This window comes from Protopterus annectens, chromosome 7.part0, assembly GCF_019279795.1.
Source record: "Protopterus annectens isolate FY-2018-M chromosome 7.part0, PAN1.0, whole genome shotgun sequence".
Lineage (NCBI taxonomy): Eukaryota > Metazoa > Chordata > Ceratodontiformes > Protopteridae > Protopterus > Protopterus annectens.
In genome coordinates this window covers 1,058,832,222-1,058,851,891 of record NC_056739.1, presented here as the reverse complement: position 1 = coordinate 1,058,851,891, position 19,670 = coordinate 1,058,832,222, and the positions used below count along the sequence as shown (strand labels likewise).

Genomic DNA, 19,670 nt, shown 5'->3' with positions numbered 1-19,670 from the left:
AGCACTGCATGGGAGTTGTAGTAGTGTCAATCTGTCCCAAAAAGAGCTCTGATAAACACCCATATGAGCTACGTATTTTACAACCCTTAAAGTCAAAGCATTATCCATTTTGTATTACTAGGAACAGTATATACCTTTCTTACTATTTCTGCCTTAGTATAGACTTACTGGATTGAGATGAAGTGAAGAGAGAAACTGTGGAGGGGTCTGCATTGTGGGTATTACAAAGGCTTTATAAGCCTTCCCACAAAATCAAGATCTATTAGCCCTCTAGTGTTGGAAGCAAAGTATCTATACAGAATGCTTTCATTACATCATTAAAAGTGCACAAGAGAAGAGGACCTACTCATTTTGATTCCAACAAACTCAGCATTTTGGGCAGAGGGACCACTAGGTGCACAATTAAAAGTAAATTCCTGTATTGTTCATGGTCTCTGCATTTATGATCTCTGAAAATGTAATATATTCCTAGGCAGCAGCCAAAGATTGGGAGAACTTCTCTCAAAGTCTATGACTTGTGTTGACTTGGTCCAAACCATGTAATCCCTCCCCTCCTTTTCTACAGAATAAAGGGTAGAGGCTTCTCTTTTGTTGTCCAATACCTCTTGGATCATCATGGGTGCTGAAGAAACACATCCTTCAATTTTAAAAGCAGACATACATTGGTCTACAGGGATGAAAAAGGTTACTGCTAAAACTCTGTTTCATGCACAAAAATAAAATACTCATCACCAAATTATTTCTTATAAAAAGTCTATTAGCAGCCTCAAGAGTGGGTACAACTTCTTTGCTGCAGTGACTTTTGGGTTATTCATTATTATACACTGTGAATTTAACATCTCCTGTTCTAAACTTACTTGAAATGACTCCAGTCTAGGTACTATTAATGATGCTGGACTTTTACAGCAATGGGACCACTGGCTGACATTTAGAAACATTGCTGATAAAATTTGTGTTTGTGGAAGCCATCACACTGGAATTTCAATTACCCTTCATTGATGAACAGGTCAAGTAGTTATGACCAGTACTTAATGCCTCCGTGCATTTTTTCAAAATTCTGACTCTTCTGTTCTTTCTTTTTCTCTCCATCTTTTCTAACTTTTATGCTGGGAAACCTCGTTTTTATTAGAGTTATAGACATCTTAAGTGTTTCTCAGGTATGATGCGACTGCTGTCAAAGATCTGTCTGGTTAGTCTTGTTATATTTAAAAAGGTTTCACAAGACTCCCATTTGTGTTCAAGCACTTTAACAGAACTAATAAAAAAGTGACATCTGCCTACAACAAGCACATTTGTTGATAAAGGAAAGATGAGCTTACTACTTCCACCATCCAGAAGTCTGTTCTCTTGAAGAAAAACTGCAGAGATGAAGAAAACTTTCTACAAAAATGATCTAAAAAATGACAATGCTTATTGGTGTGCGCCGCTAAGCAGATGAACTGCACAGGCAAGAAACTGAGAGAGCAGTGGTACTAGCACTGTGAGCACTGAAGATAGCATATGACAACACTGGAAATGCACTCACACACACACACACACACACACACACACACACACACACACACACACACACACACACACACACACACACACACACACACACACACACACAAATCTTACACCAGCTGCAATTAGAATGCTCATAGGTCCAAGATTAGCATCAGTTCTCATAGAGAAGGAAGGCACTCATGAAATTATCTGGCCAAGACAAAGAATACAGAAGTGTGGAAACCCAAATGTTACGATCTATTGTTGCAGTGGCACTATCCAAAGAAGGGCTTCATAGAACTGCAAAGAAATTCCTAACAAATACTCGTAGCCTAAAAATACCAGTATAATGGATAACTTCTGGTTATGGTGAGCTGCAAACAGAGCTTGTAGAATGCTTTCAGTATTACAGAGGGTATGCCTGTGCTTCATTTTTCCCCTTCATCTATTTTTGGTGTGTCACTGATAAATACTGGGTACTACACCTGGATGAAGGAGTGAAACATCTGTATAAAATGCTACGTCCCCACCACCACCAAATTAGTTCTTCTCTAAAAAACAAAGGCACAAATGGGGCTACAGGCAGACAATATGCTCATAAGTTCACATCTACATAGGATGGTACTACGCAACTGACAAGGTAGATCATGTGTAGCACAGTCATTGCAATTCCCATAACTTGCTACTTTTTTCCATGATGGGATGTATTCGCAGCTATCCATCAACTCATTCAGGCTGCATTTGAAGAGACTGAGGGAACTACTTTGTTTAATATTAAATGGGAGTGCGTTCCAGAGAACAGGAATTATTTGAATGAGGTATCTATTATGCTAGCAAATTTGGTTTATGTTATTGTGAAGATTAAGGTCTGTAGTACGCAGGTTCGTAGTGTCGCTGGTTTTGCAAATATGAAGGAGGTTACTCAGGACAGGATTATCCGAGGCCTTGTAAGCCATGCAGAGATCACTTCTCAGGAAACAGTTGGGGGCGGGGGTAGAGATTTAAGGTATTTTTCACAAGCAATTGAACTCAGGCCCCATTGGTTTTCTTTGTGAAGAAATGCTGTTGTCTTTCAAACTGGTTCAAATGTCTGCAAAGGTACACGCCAAATGCAGCACTAGTTTCAATTACTGGCCTAAAAGGAGAGGACTAGCAGAGTCATAACATGGATTAAAAACAGAAACAATAAACTGATGCAAAAAAACAAACAGAGCCAGTGGTAATCTCCAAAAAGTTTATGCAAGCACTTTTGTTGAACAAATAATCCAACTTCTTCAGACACACAGAACCAATAAACCACTCAATTTAAAATAGTTCAAAAGGAATGACATCAGCAGTAAATGGCATCATAATCATCCCCCACCTTTGACTAGTTTAATAATTCTAACATCCGTGTTACTCCTGAGTTTCTCAAGGCTTTCTTCTTCAGCCTTACTCATATTTAAATGGAGTTTCCACTAGGATATATTTCTCATATCTATTTCACAAATTCTTTAAAAAATTTGTAAAGAGGAATGCAATGCAGGATTGAAGGTGCTAGATATATGTAACCATGGGGGGATGGTTGTGATGGATTTAGCCGACTATAATACTAGAATGAAGGGGATGTTAAACAGTGTGCATTATAGAAATGAACTGAATTGCTCATATCGTAAAGTCAGGGACCAAATGAATGATATGTTTATTGAGGGGTCACTTACCATAGATGAGTTCAATTATATGTCAGTCATCCAACCCAAGAACCCCCACTATTTTCTGCTTGCCAAAATTCATAACAGCCCTTCAGATCCACCCATGCGACCAATTGTGGATGGACGGGGATCTATTACATATCCAAGAGCGAAATATTTGGACATTAAACTGAAATCATTGTTAGTGAGTGAAAAGTATGTGTGGAAGGACTCCTGAGACTTCCTGGATAGGATTAATAATCTTGGTTATTCCGAGACTGGGTTTTTCATTACGGTCGATGTCAAGGACCTCTAACAAGGTGATACCCCATTATACTGGACTAGAGTGGGTTTGTGATTTTTTTGCTTTCTAAAGGGGTGCCCCAGTATAGGATTAATGTTAATGAACAGCTGTTTAAACTTGTTTTAAAGAATAACTGTATCCTATTTGATAATGAATTTTTTATTCAAACTGATGGAGTGGCTATGGGTTCACCATGTGGGGGCATTTTTGCAAACATGGTTATGATCGAATGGGAAAAGAAGTTCTTGTTTGATTCACTCTTTTTCCCCTTTTGCAAGGTTTACGTCAGTTACCTGGAGGATATCTTTACATTTTGGGATGGCCCCTTTGACCTTATTGCTGATTTTTTGACTCCCTTTTCTAAGGTTCATGCATACGGTAGGGAGGACCGAAATTCCCTGTTTGGATGTCAGGTTGATTAACGACACTGGTTCTTGGTCTTTTATTGCACAGATATTTAGAAAGGAAACTTACTCAAATAGTTTCTTGCTCTTCAGTAGTTCACATCCATTCAAACAGAAGGCGGTCATCAAGGGGCAATTTGTGAGAGCGGCACGTATGATGTCCCTTTTTTAATCCTTTTTGAAGGAGTGTGACGTCCTGAAGGCCATGTTTTTGAGGTGAGCTTAACCTCCTACTTTAATCAAAGAGGTTATGATAGAGGTCATTAATAAGAGGGAAAGGGATTACTTCAAACCTATCTTATCCAGGGTTGGGGGTGGGCTAATTCATGACCATTTAGAGTTCATGGAATCAGGTACCAAGGTAACAGGGGCAACTTCTTGTTTGGTTGATGGTGGAAAGCCAGATGTGGGGACTGACAGAAGTTTTAGGTCAGCCTTTGTCACAACCTTTAGTGCTGACAAGTCAGCGATTGTCGATATTTTGTTTAAGAACTGGGTCATTTTGTCCTCTTGTGATGAGGTTAGGAAATGTATTAGTAGTGCCCCAGTCATCGTTTACAGGAAGGGCAAATCTTTGAAAGTTTACAAGAGAATCGTAAGGCTGACCCAAGTAAAGGTATTATGAGCAAATGTGGGGCTTGTAATCAGTGTGGTTTCATCATGGATGGTCCAACAGTGACCATTAATGGGCAGCTTTTTAGATTTAAGGACAGGCTTTCTTGTCAGTCTGAGAGGGTGGTGTACTGCGCAGTCTGTATTCAATGTCCCTGCTTTTATGTAGGAAAAACTGAGAGGAAACGCAGGAACAGAATCTACGAGCATGTGAGTGACATCAGACTACAAACAAAATGAATGCTCTTGCCAGACACTATGTTGATTATGAGGGCCATGCATTTAAGTTTGTCATCAGTGATGTGTTAAGGAGGGACCCGAGAGGGGGACCATGGCCTCTGCAGCTAAAGAGGTTGGAGGCATTATGGCAGCTAAGATTGAATGCCACTAGCTGGCCAGGCCTAATGTTTTCCCTGGCTTGTTTTTTACACTTAAGGGCACTAGAAAGGTGATTACCCTTTTCATCTAAGATTATTAATTATTTTTAGATTTTGTATGCAACTGGTTTTATCACACTGTATTAACTTTATTAATGTTTTGAGTATTACTGTACCATTTGCATTTTTTACTAGGGCGATTTACTGGTGTATACATATTTTTTATGTCTTCATTTGGACAAATAATGTTTTTTAAGAAATGTTTTAGATGGTTTTAGAACTGCTCTTGTGGGGTTAATTAAATTGACAGCCTTGTTAAGGTTAATTGGGGATGGGATTATATAAGGTGTGCCTCCTGTTTTGTGCTTTATTTCGATAAGGTCTCTGAACTTGACAGAGACAAAAGTGCTTGTGTCTATGTTTCATTAAAGTGTTTATGGTGATTTATTTGGTCCTGGCAACATTGTAGTGACTGTACATTTAACTACATTACTGTGTGTGGTTTTCCTTGTTGGCATCTGGATTTGGGGTCTACCATTGGACTTGGTTTGTTGTCTTTTTGTTTTGGTCTGTGATTCTGTACCCTGTTAAAGACATTGTAAACAAGGGAGTCCTGGCACAATAACAATGTAAATAGCAATGGCTTTGAATATGCATTTTGAAAATACATTTTCTCTGCATGCTATACTGCATATTTCTAAAACGCCCAAATTCAGTGTAAAGTATATTACCTGTAGAGTTTTTCTCCTGAAGACTCTACTTAAAAGGTGTTTAGGCCTTGTCACATTATCAGATTAGGAAAAAAAGAAAAATTACAAGAAAGCCTTCATCCCTGCATGCCAGAGTATTTATGCAGCCAGAATGCTGTAAAAGCAAGAGCAGAACTTTGTAGGTGACATCAAAGTAATCTATACATGGTGTGTGTGTGTGTGTGTGTGTGTACACAATGAATTGAATCCTGCAAGTGCTCCTCTGCAACTGTCCTTTAATGAAATTACAATAGACAATCTGGGCACACAGTACAACTACTGCTGCTGAACTATTGTTGCTATTCACGCTGTGAACCTCATTTGTAGAAATGACCCATACCACCTGCCTGCTTGGGGTTCTGTACAATATTTCTTACTCAGCACACTGAGCATAAGTCTCTGAAATGGAAGACAGCTTTTCCCCTTCATTTTTCCAAGCCCTGGCCCACTGCAGTATCCCCCCCCAGTCTCCAAATCTCACCCAGTGCTCCAGTGGCGAGTGAATACTAATCTTCCACTGCCGTGTGATATGCATGAACTCCATGTTAGATATGATGCCCCTGTACTACAAGTGGATCAATGGACTCGAGGGACAGCCTTCTGCAAGCTGATAAACCTTGTGCCACTAACAATGGAATTCATTAGTAACACCTCCATTCTAGCTAGATTTTCTTAATACGATTCAGCCAGATTTCAATCTTCAGTTTAAGGAAAGCAACTGTTAATGACTTAGGACAGTTATTACTCTATCCAGAAATAGGAAAAATACAGAATTCAGCATCATCTGTAAAACAAAAGTCAAGTTACTTACTCTCTTTCTACAGAAAAGAGACATTTCAAAAAGCCTGACTGAACGCACATAACTCGACAGAATACCATAAAAGAAGATGAACAAGTTCTTTGACATCGGAAACTGTAACATTACTAAAAGTTGCACTGTTTTATTCAAACTCAGAACATACAATATACAGCACTTTCATATTAAACAGTTTTATCAACAGCTGACATTCATGACATACAATACCAACAGGTATTTTATAGCTGTGTAGTAATGATGCACTAAAACTTTAATACATAACTTACCACTGAGCTTTGCGAAACACTGCTGCAATTGTTTTGGTTCAAAGGGTGTGTTGTTCAGCCCATTTGCATAATAGATATGGTGAACAAGATTCAAGAAATATATCAAAAGCATACAGTTCAGTTTTTAACTACAACAAGAAATCAACCAAATTAAGATTCCTTCATATAGGAGTGCAAATACTGCAGAAAGTACTGCAATGAGATAGTATGTGATCACTCAGAATATTTTAATGGGTATGCAACTTAAATAAAACATATCACAGAGAACAAACTTACAGACCACTGAAGTACTACTACAAGTACTCACGTTAAGACCCTCTCTGAGGAGCATTGACTCTTTGTAAACAGGTGCACCTTGCTGCTTTCTCTTCCTGGCAATGACATGAGGAATATTAAGAGGAACAGTATCTGTTGCCCGACCGATTCTTAGCGTTGTTGATCCCGGATGAATCACAATAATGAAGTTGCTCTGTATTTGCTGAAAGCAAAGAAATACATTTAAAAGTAAGACAATGCAACTAATGTGACAATTTTAAACATGAGACCATCATGTCCAGTGAGACCATAGGGCAGTTTGGGGTCACCTCAGAAAAGAAACTCTGATGGAAGTTTCCAGGTGCAGGAAGAAAAAGGGTCTTTAGACTGGTCCACCTACCAGGTTAACAAATGGAAAATTAAAATAAATAAAAGGAAGAAAGTTACCTTCTTCATGGATGTTTTGGGAACAGTAGTTATTTTTAATGCCCTCTTCAATATGTGGTATGCAAGGAAACATACTGCCATATTTCAGAACTTAAGTGATTGTTGTTAACACAATGCACAGAAGTGTACACTGGGCTGGCTAGTGATCTACAAGTGAATAATCCTAAAGTGCAATAAGATACTTATTACCAGCATACAGTTACTTCAACTGATAAAGTCGTCTGACTGGCATGGAAACAGAAGACCATCTTATCCTCCAGCTGAATCTATGAAAGAAAAATCTTTCCATGATCTCATGTGGTCTCCCTTTCCTTTCTCAACAAGTATCAAACTCTGTCTCACCCAGTTTACTTACTTAGAGAAAACTTGGTCAGTCTTAGAAATTATTTGTTCACTATTACATCCTTTGGTAAACAGCTCCAAAATGTCCGAGATCACAGCCACCATATTAACAACATGAACAGCATTATCACTCCCTCTGGTAAACAGCTCCATGTGTCCAGGATTACAGCCAACATACAAACAGTACTACCATTTCCTCTAGTTAACAGCGCAGTGTCATGTTCACAGCCAACACAATAACAATAACAGTACCATCACCCCCTCAGATAAACAGCTCCACACATCCAAGATCTCAGCCAACATACTATCTACAATAGTACTAGCACTCCCTCTGTAAACATTCCATACATACCAGCATTATGAACACTAAGGACAAAATGCAACTGCCTAAAAATGTACATTTTGTAAATATGCACATATTCTATCCTTAGTGAAAAATAATTTGTTAGATCTGTTACATTCTCATTTTTTTAACTGTATCCTCTACCATGTATTTGCTTATCCATTATTTTTCATAAACTAAATGCAACTGTATGTATATCAACCTCTATATAGGTCATTACATGTGTGTGTGCATTAGGATTGTGTGTCAGCTCAGTTTAAATGTATGCATAAAACATTCGGATAGAATGACTGTCTGATGGGCAAGGTTCCTCCACAATTACTAAATCAACTAATTGAAAGATTAATATGCATTCTTCCCTTCTGATTTATATGAGTAAGACATAATAAATTTACTTTTCTTGATGGTGATTTAACAGAATTTATCACAGAGGTTTTTGGCTAGAATTCATTCACTGCATGCACTTAAATGCATTCATGGCCATCTATCTACTCTTTTTTTGTTTTGTTAAAAGAAAAAAATACATAAGAATGTAAGCTTAGCAATAGCTATATTTCCATTTTTTTTCTTGAGCATATAAAATCTACTTTACTACATTTTTGTGTAGATTCTTAGTTTCTTTTATGGTCCAATACAAAAAAGAAAATATGAAAGGTTATTGATGTGAAAAGAAAACTCCTGCAGGCTTTAGACAGACTATGATTATCTTCAGTTCTACTTTACTTCCAAAGGAAAGACTCAAAACCCTGAACTTTTTTCAAGGGTCAGGGGGAAAAAAAACATACAATTCTTAAAGGAAATAATTTCAAAAATTCCAGTACAAGTCCTAGGGTCTCTAATCTCATAAGCAAAGTTCCTTTTGAAGGCAGGCCTAGGCTGTTTTCCCAATTTTGTCACATCACTATTTCCTGCTTTTACCCATGCCACAACTCTTTTTTTTTTTTTATATCCATCAACCCTCTCCGCATTTATACACGGAGTTGGGGTGTCGCTTCAACCATCACAATCTCTTCCGATTCAGTGCCACTTTCCTACCCATTTCTTCAGTCACGCCTGACTGTTGCAAGTCTTCTCTTACACAATCCAGCCAGATCTTTGCTGGATGCCCTTGCTTCTTATCTTCTTCCTGTCGGCCCCAATTCATCTTCACCAGATTGTTGCCCAAACCACTGTAATATGTTCTCTTTGAACTCTTCTGCAATTGGAGCTGTAACAAATTAGGTACTGCCAGCCCATCTATCTGGAATTTTGTAAATAATATGTCATTTGTGAATATTAAACAGGATTCATACAAGATACAGGTGTTACAAATGTATTAGAACGGTATGTCAGGTGTATATCAAACTGCTGGTATAGAAGTGTGTCTTAAGAAGGTTTCGCAGCATGCCCTACTGGAACAGAACAGAATGTACCTGCATTATTGTAACTGTTTAGATGTATATACTTTATAATAGTGGAAATTGGAATACAGAAGGTTACAGTCAGAAAAATAGCTGAAATTATGGCCAGGCAATAAAAAGATGCTATCTTTCAGTTTCAGTGCACCAACAGACAATGGCTGTGCTGAGAAGTTTTCTATATTGTCTTGGAAGTATTTTATTATTTTAAGAGTTCCAGGATCTGCAAAGATCTGAGGAAAATCCCTTGTCTATGTATTTTCACAGGTGGATGCTAAATACTGCTAGCTTTCAACAGTGTGGGTTTTACCTGGGATAGAGTTAGATGACAAGAAATTATGTCATTCTGCAAGCTATCACAGCAGTAATATTTGAGATATTAATTTAAGAACTCAGAGATACAGAGCATTCTGTATTAAGTCTTGGACCTGACAAGATCCATTCACCACATATCTGCCTTGCTATGAGTAAGTCTAGGGAGAAGTATAATTCTCTTAGATACAGTCAGAATACAGCAAAACTTATTTTAGATATTTGTCTTTATTTATTTGAGACTCTCCTACAACGTTGTTTTAAATATTTCCTGTGATTTTCAACTTCTACTTGTACTATGTATTTTCTTATTCTTTTCTTATTATTAAATACATTTAAACCTTTCATTGTGGCTGATCTGTCTAATGATATTTCAGTTCTGAGAGTACTTGGACATTTATTTGATGACACTGTGTAGGCCACTCCTAATAGGCTTGCTCTTGGTCAAACTACAACTTCTATTAACAGTAACATTACTCAGCAAGATTGGACACCCTTTGCCATGGGCCTTAAATTAGCTGATAAGGAGTTGGCTGGTGGCAGTGATAACTATGCTATAGTCTGGGCTAAAGGGGCATAGCTAGTAAACCTGTGCCAGCCTTTCTGAAGTGTGTGTGTATAAATCAAACGTCAAAGTGTGTGCGTTAGCTACTTGGGGAGGGACAAGAGGCACTGGTTGGACACAGAGGGTGCTGGAGGTTTTGGCTTGGCCACTCAGCTGAGATCTCAACTTTATAGCTGTGCCAGTGGAGAGTCATATGGGGATCTGGAGAAAGAGGAATAAACCAGCTCCAGACCGATTGTAGTCTCTGTGCGCTCTTAAGGAAAATTGCACTTTACTGTGTGTGTACTTATCCTCCCAGTGTACGTCCCACACTATTGCCAGTGGTGAGGATTGAGGCTCCTTGATTACTGGTCCAGTGGTGGGACATCAGAGGAGCTACTTGAGCTTCTGCTCTGATGTCCTCATTTCTTCACCTGCATGTTCACCCTTAGACATCAAGGCTGTTTACATTTGCAAGTCAGGAGAAAAAAATATAACTTCAGGCAAAATGACTGGCAAAGTGCTTTCATTGTATGCAACAGAATTTACTTCTGAACCTGTACAATTTTCATGAAACCTGACACCAAGTTCTAGACATGTTCATACACTCAAACAAGTTCAGATTGCTTACCTCTTCCACCTCTACTATCATTTGCTTATCTGCATCTTCTCACAAGAAAATTTGTAGTAAGGAATCATCATACCCAATTCACTTCCTTGTCATCCTGCCTTGCTTTTGCTGCCAAGGTGCTCACTAGCTGTTTAGTTCTAGTACCTGCATCTCTCAGCATCAGAGTTCACACTTACCCATAAATGAGTACTTGCCTTATACAGTTATACCCGGTTCATGATCCGATTTCCTCTGCTAACAATGCCTTGTTTCCTTTCAACAGATTTGCTCTGTCAACTTACAAAAGTAAGATTTTAAAGGTTTACAACCCTCTCAGATAATAAAGTTTTGGGATGCGACCCTAAATTCAGTCCTGCAGAAGATTTTTCTTCCATAAGACAAAATAAAATACATGCTACAATTCTACTAATGGACTATTTTGTCAACTAGCTTTTAATCAGTCTGGATGCTTCTAAGGATTCTTAGATTTATACCTTCATCTATCCAATATAACTACATGCCAAGCTCTACACATATCAAATTCACAAATCATTATGATTCTTTGGGATCATACTCAATATTCTACCCACTCCCAAAAATTTGATCTTTTAGCAAGGCGTTAAAATGCTGAAATCTAGAAATAGAATCCAGGGAGATACTTTCTACTGTCAACACTTGCACAGTTTATCAGATGCTTCAGTCCTAGCTGGGAGAAGGGGGTGGGGTTCCATTGTAAAACCTAAAAATCCAGGTCACATGAAAATGTACAACATGCTGGTAATTTACCAGGTTATTTTTATTTTACTATTCATTTTTGAAACAACATATTTTTCAGGTCTCCAAAGAATACAGTTCAGTAATGTGATACCTGAACAGACATAGGGGAACCCATTATTATCAGTTTATGCAAGCTGACAAAATAATGCAAGAATAAACTTGGTCTCTGGGCATGCCAGTTCAAGCTGTTTATCTCTCTTCAAATAGGAATACTTAAGAAGAATTTCTCAGCAGAAGAATTTAATTCTTCCATGAATAAAGTTGAATAGCATATTATCTGTTAAGATCACACAGGGCAGCCAATGAGAAATTTCTCTGCAATCATAATTACCAGTTGCCAATATTTTGTTCCCACTGCTCCATCACATTAGGCTACAGATGGTTCAAGTGGATTTCAGTGTACAATCTGCTTCATGCATTTCTTCCCATTCTTTTCCCCTCAAAAGCTATGCTGAAAACAAAATGAGGAAAAGCTAAACTTTTAATAGCCCTTTCTGCCCAAGATACTCTTGCTTTTTCCTGTTCCACCAAATGTTATGCAATCAAATGCTTCCTCGGCCAGTGCTTCCTAGCCTTACAGCTGGACAAAGTATTTCAATACAGTGAGATCTCTCAGGTTGTCAGACAAATGAATCAATCCCCAACACCGACTTATTTAATATGGAAACTCTGCATATTTTAAAGCAAAGTAACCATCTTATTCTCATTCAGCAAGATAGAAAAACGTTTTCTACTTGATACCATGTAGAAGGCATGCTTGGTTTCATACAATATACAATCTGAGGTACAGAAAAATTACTTTAGCGATGATCTTGTGTATCTATCAGTTAAAGTACATTAATCTAACATTTTTAATGCATGCCAGTATAACCCACTGCAACTTCTTACAAGCTAAACCAGTTGCTTACAGGTATCCTACATCACAGGGCTCTAAAAAACATTTCCACTGCATAACATTCATAGTCCATAGAGTGAAAAATTGACTCTAGAGCCATCTGAACCTGTATTTCCTGTGGTATGAACTACCTTTCTTGGAAAGCTTTACTTTATTGGCATCAACTTCTGTCAAAACAATCTCGGAGTTGCAAGAACTAATATGCAAAGAAGCATTTACAAATTTCAAAATAATATAAAATAAAATAATTTATCTTTGGGTAGATCCTTCTTTAATGCAATCTCTAAAATTAGACTCATCAAACCATCCAATGTCTGTTTTTGTTCCCAAAACAAGATAATTTAATTGAGAAAATTTTACAAGTCCTAGACACCCACAGACAATTTTCATGTTTGTCACAAAGAGTTAAGAACATCAATTTATCTGACAAAGATGACACTCATTAATGAAAGGTAAACAAGGAAAACTAGCAACAATGGAAAATGTTTCCATTTGGCTAGAAAAGTGCTCTCTCTTTTAATATATAGACTATAATAAAACCTTGAATGGAGTTGTTAGGCCTCAGCCTACTAGGCCTGTATCCATTAAAATTGTATTATTACTATTATTACTGAGGGGGATGTTTCAGAAGAAAACATCTATAAGCCCATAACAGGGGCTTCTGTGCACATACATATAAGCATTAAAAAGTATACTGCTAGTTGTGAGTTATTGCAGATTTAGCTTAATCTGTGCTGTACGGTACATTTCATTAATGTCACCCCCCCCCCCCCCCCATTAGGTCCAGCTTAATAAACCGCTTCCTATTCTACTACTCAGTAATTGTACCAGCAAGCAGATACCTAAATGAAGAGGACACTCATAACGGACATCCTGACATTACACAGATGTCTTCCACTATATAGGCACCCTCTCAAATTACCCGTTTGATGCCGGCAGGTTTAAAATATAGTATGCATATCTGTGCATGTTTATTGTAAGAAAAGATGCACAAATGTTGAAATGGGTCTGCTCTACCTTCATCATTTTTGCTCTAGTCAGTTTTCTTATATCTTTTTAGTTGCTAGCATTTATTGTTGCACTTTAGTACCTACAGTATTACTTGTGCCATTTTTTTGTTGTACACAGTAAGGTGAAATAATTAGAATGTGCCCCAAATTCAGACAAATACTATCAGAATGCCGGGAGGAGTTGCACATTCTATAAGAAGGGTGGCTGCTTTGACTTCTGCCAAATGGTTCAATTATTAATAGGCCAAACTCATCAGTAAAGAATAAAATGGCAGGCACATATGCAACTCAATGAGGCACTGCTACGGTGAGTAACTCTCACGGATTGCCCTTCCCCAGAGAGTATCCAACAGGACTACTGCAAACCTTCTTTACAAGATAATCTTTCCCATGTAACCATTTCTCTAAAAGGAGAGCAAGACAAGGTGGAGGTTTACAGTAAAATGACTGAAATGTAACAGGCATCCTTAATTTTACCTTCACAGTCTGCCATACTTTTGAAGTAAAAATCCTACATACACAATATGTGTTTAAAGCAACAATGTATATTATTCTGAACTGAATATTTCAAAATGAACACTTTAATGGTACGCAAACCTGTAACATCTGAAGAATGTATTAATTTATCAGTGTGTTTAAGTGGGAAAGATAGGTCTAGAAGTCTCCAGATGCCTTTATTCACTACTTTTCCGGGCTTTGATACTACTGACATTATTACACAAGTTTAATAGGACTGTAAAACCAGACTTTTCCAGAAGCCTGTTTCAGTACTTCATTTACCCATCTTTTATTATCACTTAAAAATTTTAAAGAGGTCAGATTTGGACTGGGATTCAATGATGAATAGCCCATTACTAACTGCAAATCGGCACAGGTAGCTGCCATGCACAAGGTATTGATGATTCTAAAAGCAAAGACGCAGTGCTTGGACAAGACTTAACATTTTAAGTGGTAAACAGCACATGCTGACTGTATAATGATGTGGAAATGAAGAACTGTTGGCAGTTGGTGCAAATAATTAAGGCTCTGATCTGCTAATTTATTTAGATCTACTCCTGTCACCAAGGGTACAGGGTTTGAGTCCTTTCACCTCCATTTGACTACTGTGCGACTCTGAGGTAAGCATTTAATCAAGACAGCACTCCTGGGGTGACCCTGAAAAGGCTTGCATTCAGTGTACTTAATGTCGGTTTACTTTTTAACCCAGTAGAAAAAAAAAAAAGGACAACTAAAACGGTGGACTGATTCAGAAACATAAAACAGGTATGTTGTACAGTGATGCACATCCATTTTGAACACTGAGATATGGGATACATGTGATGGATGACACTGAGTACAGACCCCTCTGAACCTGTAAAGTTGCATAGCACAGCTATCTGCATCAAATGAGGAGGTACAGACAGTACCTGACATAGCACCAGGTCAGAAAGCAGCACACTGTGGACCATTCTGAGGCAAATGAGGCTTAACGGATGTTGTAAAACTGCATCGCTCATAAGAGTAATCCAGAGGATATATGCTACAACCATGCTACAGGAACCTTTCCATAATCTACAGGAGGACACAGAGATATCTGCAGGCATCAGCCTCATGAATCTTAATCTTAAACCATCCCCTTGGCATTATACTACAGCATATACAAGCACACATCTCTGGTTCCCCAGAGCAGCCAAGTTGAGAATCAGCACCATGTGGGCATTTTATAACACTGTCCATTTCCTTCAGCTCATAGGAGCCACAGATTGCACATCTGTTTCCATTAGGACCTCAACCTTTTTCAGAGCACATGCAATACATCAATAGTCACAGCCTTAACCAGCCAGGACTGTAATTCCCAGGGCAATATTTACAATGTGCTAGAATATTTCATACAATTCACACGTTTGACATGCATCACATCTATACATAAGGATCTTGTCAGGGGACTTGATTGATAAGTGCACTCAAACGCTAGTCAGGTCTATAAATATAAGTACCATGCAAACAAGAAGTAGACCTGAATACAATATGTTGTAAGAGATATTGGAAAAACCCCAGATCCCCAGCTGATGACTCTCCCCCCACCCCATATGTCACCCTACACCAAGTGTCCTGTAATGCAGACCATACATTATGCATCACATTTAATGTTTCTGTATTTGTACTACTAAAAAGACGCTTCTGATATCTAGACACCTCAGAAGGGACACTGCAATATAATTCAAAAATATGCAGAAAGCTTTTGGTTGTGTTCTATGCTGCACAACATGGCATTGCACAAACAGATGGAACAGAAATGATGAACACGTTGATATAGAAGGCTCTAGCCTTACTAATGACAACAGCAGCATGAGAGGATTGAGAGTAAGGGAGAAACAAGCAGCAGTAGTACAACTGTTGAGTCAGAGGTGAGGAGTAATGCACTGCAGCACTGTCAAAAAGGCGGAGTCAGGTCTATAAATATGGGTCATGACACAGACAACACAGAATAAAATGATGTATGCATTATCATATGAGGCTATAGATGGCAGTGCATGCACTGGCCGCACTGTACACTGGATATTACCATATCCACACAAGTTGGGGGGGTAATGAGAGCACAATTATCAATTGCACAGATGTGGAGGACACAGTGACAGATGACTGCAACAATATAATATCTGTAGCCATGACCTGGATAATACTTATGAAAAGGGATGGCAGACCAGTTACCCTCTTTTGGGTGACTATGCTAGAATTAATACACCTGTGTGCAAAACATGTCAGTTATTGCATTTGTAAGGTATTATATGGTATAAACAGACCTATGGCCACAGCCAACCACCCCTTTATGCACCTGGATAGTACCTGTAGTTAATGCTATACACAGCCACCCCCCCCTCCTTTGACACTGTACCCATGCCTCAACAAAGGGTCCATGGTATACCTTATGGCATGTCATTCCCAAAGTATCCAATATTCAGTTTGCTACCCCCAGCCATAGGAAGGTATATAGTGCCACCATGCTCAGACATGCACACCACGCCGCTGCAGCTGTATTACAGTAATTGACATCCTTCACAATATTTTTTGATCATACTGAGGTATTTTACAAGGCAGAATTTGTACATTGACTCTGTAAAGCTCCAAATCTACAGAATCTTGCTAAAGTTTCTCTGTTTTACAGATGTTTGGTTCTAAACAGTGTTGCACAAAATTGCACTGGCGCTTTACATCACACTAACATCATGTTAGTGCACAGAGTATAGTAATGAAGCCAGTAAATACCACTGTCTCTGAATCACTGCTTGTGCTCAATGCACTATCCAAACATGCCGATGCTAGACATGCATGCTATGCTTGCCACTAAGAATGTGCCCTGCATGCTCATGCATTTGTCATGTGTACACTATTAGTGATGTAGTACAGCACTATGGCCATGTTCTTACTGCACTGCAGTGTGGCCATGATACAACAGTACCATCATAAAGCACCACATTGCACAAATGTGCAACTGTGTGCAAGCAGATACAATTTTGCTCCTCAAGAGAATTTGAGTGAGATGATCATGGATACTTCAAGTAGCAGTGAAGACAGTTCCAGTATGGTGCACCAGGGACAGCAAAATTATCCTGTTCTTCCTGATCTTCAGTTTGCACCTGCAGAACAATTACAATGGCCTGCTACGAAACATGGTTGCTTGCCATGAGCTTGTCTGCAGTGCCAGTATAGGTACCATGACAAAAAACACCCTAAAATGCAGATGTTCATAAAAAGGAACCTAAATGTGTTATAAAGCATTGTATTTTAGTATCAATGTCTTCTACCTTAACTGCTGCACCTAACATCACTCATAAATGAGTGAAGCCAGGGTTTGTTGTCCTTGAAGTCTTGCAAAAACAAAAATGTTAGCAACCCAGCCTCTTCACATTCTGGTGTTCAGCTTCACTTACGAGCATACCTCTCAACCTCTTAGAGCAAGAAATCTGGACAAAGTCACAAACAATGGGAGGGCAAAGGCCCAAAAATAGAAGCACTTTTTAAATACTGCTCTTATTTAGAAAGTTGATAGAATAACAGATTTTGTATTAGGATGAATTTTTCTGAAGGATATGAAGTCAGAAACAAATATATTTCATTATTTTCTGACTTCAACCCTCAATGCTTTGCCAGTGATTGGCCAGAAAACTGCAGTTTTATGAGAAAAATACCAAAAGAAATGAGACAAAAATCTTGACATTCTGTGAAAATCTGTACAGTTGAGAGGTATGCTTACGAGCCATTCTTTATTACTTGTTCATTAGCAACCCTCCCCAACACCAACTGCTCACCCTTTGTCATCATTAGTTTACGATCTTCCCCACATTTTGAGAGTATACAACCCCTCTAAGTTTGTGTTCTGTACTTTTGTGTCTGCCTCTCTTACCTAACCTTTGTCTGCTATCCCATCCACAAATATCCCTGAAAGCAATCCTCAATCACCCTTCTTTTGTAAGTCTTACACAAGGGTCTCTTTACCTACAAAAAAAAAAAAAAAATCACCTACACACCTTTCAAACCTTATGGTTACCCTTGTATGTTTAGCTCTGCTTACTATTCACCCTTTCTTAATCTTTAATATGTTCATATTAAAGATGAACAGTAATGGTAATATGCTGTGCTTATGGTCTGGTGGCCAATACGCTTCTCTTCTTGTGCCAAACAGCAAGATGCAGCTATGCGATGCATACCAGCCTACCTTAAAATAACATAGGTTTATAGGTGTGTACTAGGCTAATGGCCCTGGAGCCTTTACAAGCCTAGCCCATAGAAGAGCCCCGGCATCATGCTGTCCGATGTTAGTTCCCACTGTTTCTATCAAGTAGAGCCACTGGAGTGATCCCCGGGGTGAACTTTCCATTACCCATCCACTCATCAAGATTTCTCTTGAAGAGAGACGGCAAGGTGCTCTGCTTGACATGTATGGGAAGTCTATTCCAGAGCATGGGTAGTCTCTGGGTGAGGAACCTGTGTCCCTCCAGCATGTTCTGTTGATTGTGGTAATGAGGTTGAGGTCTTTGGCGTGTGTTGTGTTGCGGAGGGATTCGGATTTCTTTAGATGCAACTTTTCTAACAGAGCTGGGTCAGATATGGCTTTGTAAGTCAAGCAGAGATCACATCTAAGTAGGTGATATGAGACAGAGATTAGCTGGAGTCTTTTGAGTCTGTCAGTGTAGGGCATGTGTTTAATGCCTAGAATCCTCTTTGTGAGGTACTTCTGTGGCCTCTCCAGCTGTTACAGGTGTCTAGCGAAGTACATGCCAAATATGGCATTATACTCGATGATTGGTCTAATGAGGGAAGAGTAGAGAGAGACAATGACCTCTTTCTTCCTGGATGCAAAACCCTTGGTAATGAGATGTGCCACACAGAAGGACTTTCTGACCACAGTGGCAATGTTGTGGTCGAAAGAGAGGTTGCCGTCAACCTGCATCCCCATAACTCTTATAACGTCTTCAATGTTCAGTGGGCTCCCATCGATGTGGTAATTAGTGGGAACTGAGTTTTTACCAAAGGGGATGAAGATGCATTTTTTGGTGTTCAAGCTTAAGGCCATGGTTTCGACACCAGTCATTGGTCTCAGTAAGGCCTTTCTGTAGGATGTCTGCATCATTTGGGGAGTTAATGATGGCTCCCAGCTTGTATTCGTCTGTGAACCTGGCCAGCCAAAGTCCCTTTGAGTTGGCCTGGACTTCTGAAAAGTAGAAGCCGAACAGGAGAGGACCCAGAACCGATCCCTGTGAGACTCCACTCTTGACTGGTCGGGGAGTCCGCTACTTTCACACCGTGGGTTCTATCAGCCAGTTTGGAACATACAGGGGCTGATGCCTAGTTTGGTGAGTTTATCAATAATTCCCAAGAGAGGAATGGTATCAAAGGCCTTAGCCAGATCGAGGTAGGCTGTATGCACTGCCTTACCTTCATCCACAGCCTTGGTGACTGACTCAAATAAGTCAACCAGGTTAAGCAGGCATGATCTCCCTTTCACAAAGCCAAATTGTGTGAGGACTATAATTTGGAGATTTCCTATATCTTTGTTAATCAGGTCCATGA

The 19,670-nt window shown here is 39.0% G+C and overlaps 1 protein-coding gene across 1 annotated transcript in view; it reads right to left on the bottom strand.

Moving 5' to 3' along the window:
* The window catches only part of ACTR8 (actin related protein 8), a 663,070-nt gene that overhangs the window by 640,971 nt on the left and 2,429 nt on the right, over positions 1-19,670 (bottom strand). The window contains exon 2 of the mRNA XM_044077614.1: positions 6,995-7,165. Within this exon, the coding sequence (XP_043933549.1) occupies positions 6,995-7,165 (171 nt within the window). The remainder of the gene's footprint in view (positions 1-6,994; positions 7,166-19,670) is intronic.